Below are 11,521 nucleotides of genomic sequence, written 5' to 3' on the forward strand. Positions count from 1 at the left end.
TATATATATATATATATATAATGTATATATATATATATAATGTATATATATATATAATGTATATATATATATATAATGTATATATATATATATAATGTATATATATATATATATAATGTATATATATATATAATGTATATATTGTGTGTATATATATATAATGCATATATATTGTGTGTGTGTATGTATGTATATGCATGTATATAAAATATTTATACTGTGTATCTGTACTTCCAGGGGCACCTTCCTTCAACCAATATAATGACACAAATTCCCAAGAATAACAATATCAAGGTTTGTTTAATTATGATTTATTAATTGTTTTGTTATTGTTTTATCTATCTATATATCTGTCTAAATATTTTTTAATTAAATATCTGCTTTATTTTCAAAACAACCTTCTTGACTCCTTTTTCTGTCTCCTCTTCCCAGCATACTTTAAGTTACTCCTCACCTGGCATAAAGCCACCTCCCTCAATACTACTCCACTCAGTTGAGTGAGAAGATCCTTAGTAGAAAGGATCATCATCATCATCATCATCATCGTCATCACTAACATCATCTCTTTTTCTTTCTTTCTTTTTCATTTCAGACTCACCCAAGTGTGAGGATCAAAGGAACTGAAACCAATTTTAACCCAGTCATGTGTTTGGATTTATCGTGTTCGAATCAAAATCCTCATATGCATTGTCCATTTTGTGTGAAGTCCGAATCCTATCAAGATCCTGTCATTCTCAAAGTCCACTACCGAGTGAAACATGTAGACAAGGGGATAGAATTTGCTGGTAATGTTGCTCTGTTTTTTCCATTAAAAAATTTGCAAATATTTCTTAGAGCCGTTATCTATCTTTTACTCGTTTCAGTAATTAGAGGCTGGCCATGCTGGGGCACTACCTTTAAAGGGTTTAGTTGAACAAATTGATCCCAGCACTTAACGTTTTTTTTTAAAACTTCTGGTACTTATTCTATCTGTCTCTTTATAAACCAACACTGGTTGTTTGTTTACGTATGTTGGGAGAAGATATCAAACATGGACACCAAGATAAACACATCACATATATATATATATCCTGCCCACAACAGAATTGAGATCTTAAAACCAAGGTTCCATGTTAAAAAGCATTGGTATTGGTGCCACGTAAAAAGCATCCAGTATGCTCTGTAAAGTGGTTGGCATTAGGAAAGACATCCAGCCCTAGAAACCAAACCAAAACAGACTATGGAAGCTGGTGCAACCTCAGGCTTCACCAATTTCTGTCAAGCTGTCCCGGAGCCCAGATGAAGGGTAAAGTTAAGACATAGGGACCCAGGTCTGAGAGGATTTAAGCACTACAGTATTTAATGATCAAACTATGCTTTATCGACCACCATGTTATATTTTATTTAATTAATGTTTTGTGTTTTAACAATGTTGTTGCTGTGACAGGTTTAAAGATTTTACGCTGCTGTGACCACTGTGACATAGTAGGAATCATCAAAGGTGAGAAGAAGTTCAAGAGGGCACACTGGCACTGTTACAAATGCCGTAATGGTTTCAACAGACGTGATGAGGCGATAAAACATTATAAAACACATTTTAGAAATCCACAGACAACATTCCAAATACAGATTGCTCAGGTGAGTCGAAGGAATCTTCTGTGTCTTCTTTCTTTATTTATTCCCATTTGAGCTTAGAGTTGGGGGAAGTGGCAGGAGTGGGGGTGGTGGCTAATTCAAGTTAGTCACTCGAGGTATGTCACAGGGTAGACAGAAACTGGGCCAAAGCTTGTTGGGTTGTGCATTTTCATGAATGGTTGACTGAATCTATTGCGCCAGGTTTTGCTTTGGCATAGTTTTTATGGCTGGATACCATTTTCAATGCCAATCTCTCTACAACGTGTACTGGCTGCTTTTTCTTTTTAGTTTTGTAGCAGTAGGACTAACGGGGTCACCAAGTAAGTCGCAAGACAAGCTTCTTCAGCTGAATGGCGGTGGGTGGGTATTGTCAAGTTAAGTGGCTTTATACCAGGTGTTGAGAGGTTAAATTATGATATGGTGCAAATGAACAAAAAACAAAAGATAGAGACAGGTGAGGGAACAGCACACAAGGTGTATTAGTTTGATATTCAGGTAAAATAGAAAAAAGTTATGATCGAGGGGACAGGTGCAGGTGTCTTGCTAGAGAGGAAGTACATGGTTTCCTCAACTGGAAAGAGATTGAGATATGGTGAAGGAGTATTCTGGAAGTACAAGTTGAATATAAGAGAGAGAGCATGAGACTAGGGATAGAGGATCAGAAAGAGGGGTGAGTTGTTAAGTTCAGAAGAGTATGAAAGGAGTGTAACAGATGATAAGAAACAGAGATAGAGGTGGACACATGGGTTGGATGGGTCTGTAAAGTTCCTCCACCCCAGACTCTTTGCTTCCAATTGTTATCATGCTTTTGCGTGTCCAGTCTGTATCTCCGCCATTTTTTTTCTTTCATCCTAGGAAGTCACTCAAGCATCGAACGCAGGGGCTGAAGACCAAGCCGCCACTCACACAATCAGTCAAGAAGAAGTATCCATCCATCCAGTTCTTACAGAAGCAGCCATATTGTCAAGTCCTAACACAGATGAACAGAACAGTAAGTTGTCGTAAATAGTTTCATTTCTCTGTATAGGAGGGGCCAAAGCCCCATGAGTATATGTTGCTCATGTGGATTGAGGTTGGGAGAGCAACTGTACATCACAAGGCACCCACCAGTAGCAGGTGACTGCAGGAGTTATATAACTCGAAGTACAGCCCTGACAGAACAGACCTATGTTAAAAATAAAAAAAAAGCCTCCCAGCCATGATCATCACGTCTATTATTTCTAATACTACATTACTTATTGGAGTCCATGATATCATCATTTCCCTATTTAAAATAGGTTATGATTTAATAGAAGTTTGACTGTTATTTTTGGCAGGCTGAGAGCCCACATAAAGGGTGCATTGTTGGTTGGATGCCCTCCCTAATGCCAACCACTTTACAGAGTGTGCTGGTTGCTTTTTACATGTCACCGGCATGGGTACGTTTCCACAGCACCGGCACCTGTAAAGGACAAGCCTGTATATATAGAGGACAGCAACTGTACTTAGGTTGATGTGTCTCCTCAAGTACAGCAGATCATCACAGCTCCTGGTTCCTTGTCATTTCCTAAGTGAGGCCCAGCGCCTGAAGATCCTTTCTCACTTCTTCATCCTACATCTTCCTGGGTCAACCCTTTCCACAGGTTCCCTCCACAATTACAGCTTGGAACTTTTTTTTTATGCAGCTGTCCTCATCCATATGTTTCTATGTTTCTTGATATTTATTTTCCTATTTCATTATAATCTTTTGCTTTTTTTTCCCTCTTGCAGCCTACGTAAGTCGGACATCAAATAATATTTTGAGCAACGGCAAGTCCCCCGACAGAGCTGTGCACGTATCTGTGGCTGCAAATGAGACAGTAGACACGACAGACAGCCAAACAATCATGATCATTAAAGAAGACATCACAGACATCAACAACTCCTTCACCACTCAAATTGTCTCGAATGATGTAAGTTGGAGAGATCTTACAAACATTTTTGTCAGTATTCTGACTAATAGCATTAGCTACTTTTGACATACACTTTTTCATCTAACTCATGCTAGCATAGTAAACAGACATAACACAATATATGAACATATATACATACAAATTGTAATTCTTGTTGGCTTTTGTTATACCATCTGCTTTGGTTTTTATATTTTGGATCCTAGGACGTAACAATATTTAATAATAAACTCTCAGAAAAAGAGTATGCATTGCTTCAAGACAAATACGATCAATTGGCACTCGACAAAGCTCAACAGGAACAAGATTTCAAGGCAGAAATTGAGCAACTCAAGCTACAGGTAAGCAATGTTAGAGACTTCCATATATATCTCCGCGTGAATGGAAAAATCACTGGAATGCTATGTTGGATTTTGTATCACATTCCACATAAAAGATCATGCAGCATTTAGGAAGTTCTGCAAATATGACTCCAATGTCTTTTCATTTCTCGTGTCAGCAGTTTATCTAGCGTGGGGTGGGGGAAAGAAATAACACTATTTTAATTAATAATATTTTTTATAAGCGATCATCATGCATTGACTAAGTTAAATAGTTTTCATATTAAGGCATATAAGGCCTTGATGGAAAAAAAAGTAAGGTTTGCCGTACGCATGGGACTTGAACCCACACTTTTATGTATTAGCAACAAGTGTGCTACCATTTACATTAACATACTCCTATGTTGCAAATACATAGCGGTGTGAGTTTGAGTCCCATGCATATGATAAACCCTTCTTATTTCTGTCGAGTGTTTATAAGCCCCAGTATTAGACTATTTAACTTAGTCAATACTTGGTGACCCCTTATAATTTGAACATAAAACTGGAGAAAATGCCACTAAGCATTTCATCTTATGTGCCAACTTGTTTCCTTGTGTAATACTATACTCATAGCAAAACATTATAATTCGGTTTAAAAACAATTTTGTTTTTGTATGTTTTCAGATTGAATTGCTCAATAAAGAACTTTCTAATTACCAGAAGAGAGAACAGGAGTTGATCAATCAACTTTGTCCACCAGCAGAGAAGACAGTTGCTGAATTAATTGAACACATGGAGGTGCAACATCGGAACTTACTGAACCAACACTTGGCTCAGCTACGCAGCACCTACCTATCGAATCTACCGTCTCACTTGACCGACACTACTATAGTGACCACGTCGACTACATCTTCTCAATCGGACACTCTGCTGACTTCGTCTGCTGTTGCCGACGACGGATGCGAGCAGGAGCAGCAGGTAGAGAGCGAAGAATACGAGACAGCATCCTCGTTGCGACAGCATCATCAGTCCCACGTCGCAGTCGAGGTAAACAGTGCAGAGAGCCTTGAGCAGCATCAACAGGAACATATAGCTTATTTAACAGACAATGTTGTAGCCCGTATACAAACGGCTCACTCTCATAGTGGCCAGGTCCACGACGACATTGTAATCATAACTTCGTCTGAAGATCCGACGGATCAGAATGAACCGAACGAAAGTAGTGGGATGGAGAGCGAGCCTTTGATCATATGTGCTTCGACAATGGACGAGGCTGTCAGTTGTAGCACTAACAACGAAGCCGAGAACAATGAGACTACTGTGATTGATCCACAACAGGAGCAGCTAAGTACGGAAGAGGAGAAAAGCGGTTCTAAAACTGATACAGCGACAGAGGTTCAGGTCGTCAGTATAATTCACACCCCAAGCAAAAACGAGATACCTGTTAATCAACCAAAACCCCACTTTGAACCCCCAAACAAACGGCTGCGCACTGAAACGTGAATAACAAACACTACAACAAAAAGAAAAGAAAAGAAAATGTTCCAAATGGAGAGGAGCTGGGGTTCATGCCTTGTAATGTTTCACTAAAGATTGTTAACGATTCAGTACAGTCTGAAGCTTTCTACACAGTCTTGCATTTAATGAGCTTTAAAAAAAAAAAAATGAATTTTTTAATCAACAAATGGGAATTTCTTATCAAGTTGACTCACAAAACAAATAAGTTAATCTTGTGAGAGTCCCAAATGTGTTGAGGTGTGCAAGGTGTGCAGGAAAGCTGGTGTATATGTTCAACAGTTCAGAATTTAATTGAAGGGGAAGATTTCGGAGTTATCAGACAAGTAATTCTATAGAAAGATTCTCTCTGGTTCATATTGAAATTTCTTCTTTACCTCATATGTTAAAACATTGTGTGTGTTTGTACATGTGTTGTGTATGTATGTTGTTTTGTTTTCTGTGTATCTGACAGTAATATTTGTATGTACACTTGGAAAACAGAAAGTCAAACCAAAACAGAATATCAAACCAAGAGGGAGGTGGGGAAACTAACTCAGCATTACATGTTTACTGCATCTCTTCTTCACTCCCAGTCCTGACAGTAAAAAACAAAAACAAAAAACCTTCCTTCAATTAAGGTTTATTCTTCTTCCCTTTTGTCCTGTCTGGTTCATGTAGAAAAGAGAAGTACTAAAATACCAAATTAAGATCCGTGCACATTGAAACAGTGTAAATAAAGAATATTTATTTTCTTTGACTTGTTTTACTCCGAAATTTCAGATGAGAATGAAATTGCTAGATTAACCATTTAGTGTTCAGATTATTCTGTCAAATCTAATGCTTATTTATTACCTCCGCCTTAGCAAAGGCATTGTTTTCAGTTGTGTTTGTTTGTAGACAAGATGTCTCAAGAACTGCTGGATGGATATGGATGAAACTTCCAGTGATGTTTGGTCTCGTGACTGGCATGAACTGATTAGATTTTGGGGATCGATCCAGTACCGGACAAGGATTCTAGATTATTTTTCCTGTTTTTATTTTTTTTTTTACTTAATTTTTGAGAGTGATCAGGTTCATTTTTAGTATTCTCGTTTGTGAGAGCACAAGTTTATTTCAGATATTCTCATTTTAAAAATTGTCTCTGGCTAATCGTTGAGAGGATGTAGGTGTTTCTTTTCAAATAACTTGGTATTATCTCATAGCTTTAAGATTTCAATGATGTGATTATGCATTTTCAGAATGACATTGTAGAACAGCTATAAGAGGTCTGATCTAATCAGTTTGAACATAAAACAGGTTGTATACTCGGGCCGGTTATGGTTGGTTTAAATGCTAAAGGGTTAAAGCAGCCCTGTCTAGCCCAAGTATTCTACCAGTCATATGTTCAAACTGGCCAGATTTGGCTCTTCACACCCACCCTACAATGTTAGTTTAAAAATAACATCAAATTGTAGTTGTGAGCCCTGTGCCAGTAGAATGTAAAAAGCACCATCCAAACGTGGCTGATGCCAGTGCCGCCTTGACTGGCTTCTGTGCTGGTGGCATGTAAAAAGCACCCACTACACTCACTGAGTGGTTGGCATTAGGAAGGGCATCCAGCTGTAGAAACACTGTCAGATCAGATTGGGGCCTGGTGCAGCTTCCTGGCTTCCCAGACCCCAGTCGAACCTTCCAACCTATGCCAGCATGGAAAACAGACGTTAAATGATGATGATGATTGAAATCTCAAAGTTGTGAGATAATCCATGATTAATTCAAATCAGGGAATAAATAATATTTGATAGAGCAATCTGAATGCTAAATGGGGCTAAAAATAATTACCTAAATCATACTTCACACACACGTATTCATTCATGTGTTCACGCCCCACATGTATATAAATATACACACATTAGCTATTTAGTGTATCGTTGAAGTCAAAAGAAAAACAAATTTAGAAAAAAAGTAATTTTTATTGTAAAAGATATATTTTAAAAAACTGTATAAAAGTTGAAGTCATTGAGGGGCATCTATCACAAGTTCAGCATCATCGTCGACATCACCCAACAATCCTGAGGCATCCTGGGCGGTTTCACTGGCAGAAGAAAACGGAAAGAGAAACGCGTTTATTTTTTGTAGAGAGAATTAGAAATGAAGGAATTATAAATTTATGTCTTTACCCATCGCTAAGCTGTTGGTAAAAAAAAAATGTTAATCATGCACATAGGTGCAGGCATGGCTCTGTGGTAAGAAGCTTGCTTCCCAACCACATGGTTCCGGGTTCAGCCCCACTGTGTGGCACCTTGGGCTGACCAAAGCTTTGTGAGTGGATTTGGTAGACACAAACTGAAAGAAACTCATTGTATATATATATATTTGGCATATTTTGCTTTATGGGTTCAATAAAGACAACAATGCAATGAAAAGTGCAAGGAATATTAATGCAGTATATGGGGACCAGACAATAAGCGTAAGACAGTTTCAATGGTGGTTCCAGAAATTCAAAGCTGGAAACTACAGCCACATACAGTGAGGATGAGATTCCAAAGACTGGAGCAGTTTGAATGGGAAACAATGCCTCGCCCACCATATTTGCTGAACATTGCACCATCTGACTATCATTTATTCTGCACTCTTCAAAATCATTTGGATGGAAAGAATATGAATTCTTTAGACAAGGTCAGAACAGTACTGGAGGAGTGTTTTTTGTCGTGGACAAGTGAATTTTGGAAGAGGAGCCTTGCAAGTCTACCAGATAGATGGAAGAGCATTGTAGAAAATGAAGGAGAGTATATTTTAGATTAAAAAAGAACTTTGTTTATCTTAATTTTGAAAAAACTGCATTATTTGTGATGACCCAATACTAAGTCAGCGGATCTCAACCATTTTTTGTCTATAGACCCCTTTGATTCCTATTTTATTCTGGCAGACACCCTCACCACCCGAAGATCAAAAACTAATTTTATAGATCCTTCTTTCAAAATTCCTATTTCGTTTCTTCACACATTAAATTGTGTAGGTTGAACTCTGTAGAACATTAGAGAAAGAAACCCGTTTTCTTTGTTGCAAGAAATACATCCAAAGTAACATTCTTTTATGGACTCTCAAAATACTACAAATTCCTATTTTGCTTGAATGGACACCCAAAAATCTTACATGGACCTCAGTTAAGAACCACAGCACTAAACAAACACAAGCATTGCTAGAAATAGGAGTCAAAAAACAGAAGCACTTTCTATTTACTGACAGGGGAGATGACCTACTTACTACAAGTGAGTGAGTAAATAGAAAATGTACTTCTGTGGTTAGAGTTCTTTGAGTTTTATTTCTAGCAATGCTGGTGTCCCTGCACCTTCCATCATTTTTTAGTGATGGTGAATTATATATAAACTTACTTGCCATCTAATGTTATCTCCACCATAGCATCTTAAGATGTTGTCTATCTAGGTCGTCCCCCAGGATGCCCCAAGACTGTTTCCACACGTTTTTCCCCATTCATCTCAATCTTCCATAACAGTCCTCAGCTCCTGTACCCCTTCCATATCAGAATCCTCCAGCAAGTTGTCGATATAAGTCGTCTTCCTCATTCCTCTCCTGGTTCTTCCGTCTGTTGGTTGCCAGAGCACCAGCTTGTTAGCAATTTCATCATCGGTATGTCTGATGCAGTGTCCAGCTAGCCTCATCCTTCTATGCTGTATCTTCAATGTTACTTTTGGTAGTCCCTGGTATAAGTGTCAGCATTTGTTGTATGACTCTTCCAGGAGACACTGAATGCCATTCTAAGCATCCTCGTATAACAACCGTCCAACTGCTTCTTCAATGCTTTAGTGAGCGTCCATGTTTCAGCCCCTCATAGAAGATCAGACTCCACTGTTACCAGAAACAGCCTCACTTTCAATTTCCTTGCTAACTTTGAACTCCATACCTTTCTCAATTTATGGCATGTGCTCCAGGCAAGAGCTTTCCTTGCTACAATGTCTTTTTCAGTATTTTATGTCCACGCACCAAGGTATTTGAAGTTCTCAGCTACCTTGAGCGACTTACCGTCTTTCCCTTTTACTATGGGCTCCATGAGTAGGTATATTAAACCAAACACATCCTACATGCTAATGCAAGAAATCATTATTTCACAACACAACACAAAATCATTGAAATTTATCTCATCCTTTACCATTCTTTTCTCCTTTTCACCAATACAGTGGGTCTTGTTCTAAAAGAACATCCATGCTTAAGTGGGGATAAATACAGTGATGTTTGATTGTCACTCACCTGTCAGGATCAGAGTTTTCATTGCTAAATATTTCCATTGGTAACTTGGCAGGTGCTTTCTCAATTCCGAAAGAATGCTGTCGAGACTCCAAATGTCTTTCTAGTTCCTCCCGGGTCATCTGGCCAGCAATTCTTTCAGGTTGTGGTTCAGGGGCTTTGGGTGTACCTGGACATAATCCAAAGAGACAATGGTACAGTAAGACACAGCACTGAAGACAGTCGACAGGTAAAAGAGAATCAATTAGATAAGTGGTTCTCAACCATTTTTTGCCTATGGACCTCTTTGATTCCTATTTTACTCAGGTGGACCCTCATAACCATTTTTATGGTTTTTATAGGCTCGGGGTTATAGTAGAAGACATTTGCCCAAGGTGTCACTCGGTAGGACTGAACCCAAGATCAAATGGTTGGGAAGCAAGTTTCTTAACCACACGGCTATACAAGCATTCTTTTCTCTAAACCTTGGACATTTCTGCAGATTTACTGCAAGACAACAGCAAATTCAGCGAAGAGAAAAGTAAAAAATGATTTTGCTAGCAAGAAAGTAGATAAGTCTTTCCTACCATCAGATAAATGGCTCTGCTCAGTATAGAGGAAATGTACTGGAAGAAATTCCATTTGTTGTGCCCAAAGCAAGCTATGGACACATAAAAAAAGAAATTTGATTTGAAATTATTCCTGTCATCTCTTTAATCTGTTGCAGACAGGAATCAGTACCGATCGCATTGGAACACCTTGTGTGTGAGAGAGCAGTGTGACATCTTGTTCTGTGTGGCACTGAGTTTTCAAATAGACCACACTGCGAAGAATCTGTAAATATACAGCGCAGGAGTGGCAGTGTGGTAAGTAGCTTGCTTACCAACCACATGGTTCCGGGTTCATTCCCACTGCGTGGCACCTTGAGCAAGTGTCTTCTACTATAGCCTCGGGCAGACCAAAGCCTTGTGAGTGGATTTGGTAGAGGGAAACTGAAAGAAGCCTGTCGTATATATATATATATATATATATTATATATATATGTGTATGTATATGTTTGTCCCCCCTGCATCGCTTGACAACTGATGCTAGTGTGTTTACGTCCCCGTAACGTGACTTGCTCAAGAATACAATACGCAGCCTGGTCTAGGTCTCAAACACTCAACCTCACGATTGTGAGCCTGGTGCTCTAACCACTGAGCCATGTACCTTGGGCTGGATATGGCTGATTTAAATTGCTAAAAGGTTACTTTTGCTGTTGATTAGTCCCAAGTTAGTTCTAACAGAGCTGAATCATGCTCAAAAGCCTTCCAACCATGGCCATTCCATTTATTGGTATATGTACATCTACATTGTCCAATATGTCCTTTCTTAACTTTTTCAATGCCAACCTGCTTGGGACCATTCCTGCTTCACATTTTAAAATTTCAGGTAAATTTATTCTCCAAATATCAGTTTAATATTGATAAAATAACTTTATTAAATTCTTCCTGATTTCCAAAATTAATTGAAATAAAAACAAGATATTTCAACAGAAATATGATGTCAAATGATATGATTTGAGGAACATTTAGCTGCAGTTTCTGGCAGGTCATATGACCTTGTAAAACAAAGGAAAATAAACCAAAAGACTTACTTGATTTTGTGGTTGATTTTTTAATTGCAGTTTTGGTTTTCTTTTTATTTTCTGGTGTGACTAAGGGAGATGGCTGCCAAATGCAAGGAACAGGTGTGGAGGAATGGAAGAAAAAAAAGGAAAACAAAAACAACCCATGAATAATGTGAACTGCATGAATGTGCAGTGGGAATATTTAGCAATCAGATCACTCTATCTGATGTTTGCGATTCACTAGAAATTACCTACATCAGCGAAAAGATCTGACCAACCAAGACTTTGCCTGGAACCGACTCCAACAACAACTTCATCTTTTGGTGCTTATATATATATATATATAT

The 11,521-nt window shown here is 38.3% G+C and overlaps 2 protein-coding genes across 3 annotated transcripts in view; one reads left to right on the forward strand and one right to left on the reverse strand.

Moving 5' to 3' along the window:
* Positions 1 to 6,093, forward strand: part of LOC106871689 (uncharacterized) — an 11,852-nt gene extending 5,759 nt beyond the window's left edge. For both annotated transcript variants that reach the window (XM_014918296.2, XM_014918297.2), the window contains exons 2-8: positions 238 to 294; positions 593 to 785; positions 1,427 to 1,617; positions 2,470 to 2,605; positions 3,364 to 3,545; positions 3,749 to 3,883; positions 4,529 to 6,093. In XM_014918296.2, coding sequence (XP_014773782.1) covers positions 238 to 294; positions 593 to 785; positions 1,427 to 1,617; positions 2,470 to 2,605; positions 3,364 to 3,545; positions 3,749 to 3,883; positions 4,529 to 5,347 — 1,713 coding nt within the window. In that variant the 3' untranslated portion in view covers positions 5,348 to 6,093. The remainder of the gene's footprint in view (positions 1 to 237; positions 295 to 592; positions 786 to 1,426; positions 1,618 to 2,469; positions 2,606 to 3,363; positions 3,546 to 3,748; positions 3,884 to 4,528) is intronic.
* Positions 6,094 to 7,273: 1,180 nt separating this feature from the next.
* The window catches only part of LOC106871690 (INO80 complex subunit E), a 14,276-nt gene continuing 10,028 nt past the window's right edge, over positions 7,274 to 11,521 (reverse strand). The window contains exons 6-8 of the mRNA XM_014918298.2: positions 11,202 to 11,274; positions 9,590 to 9,755; positions 7,274 to 7,415 (exon numbers count right to left, since the gene is read on the reverse strand). Of these exons, the coding sequence (XP_014773784.1) occupies positions 7,337 to 7,415; positions 9,590 to 9,755; positions 11,202 to 11,274 (318 nt within the window). The 3' untranslated portion in view covers positions 7,274 to 7,336. The remainder of the gene's footprint in view (positions 7,416 to 9,589; positions 9,756 to 11,201; positions 11,275 to 11,521) is intronic.

The sequence above is a fragment of the Octopus bimaculoides genome, chromosome 25 (assembly GCF_001194135.2).
Source record: "Octopus bimaculoides isolate UCB-OBI-ISO-001 chromosome 25, ASM119413v2, whole genome shotgun sequence".
Classification (NCBI taxonomy): Eukaryota; Metazoa; Mollusca; class Cephalopoda; order Octopoda; family Octopodidae; genus Octopus; species Octopus bimaculoides.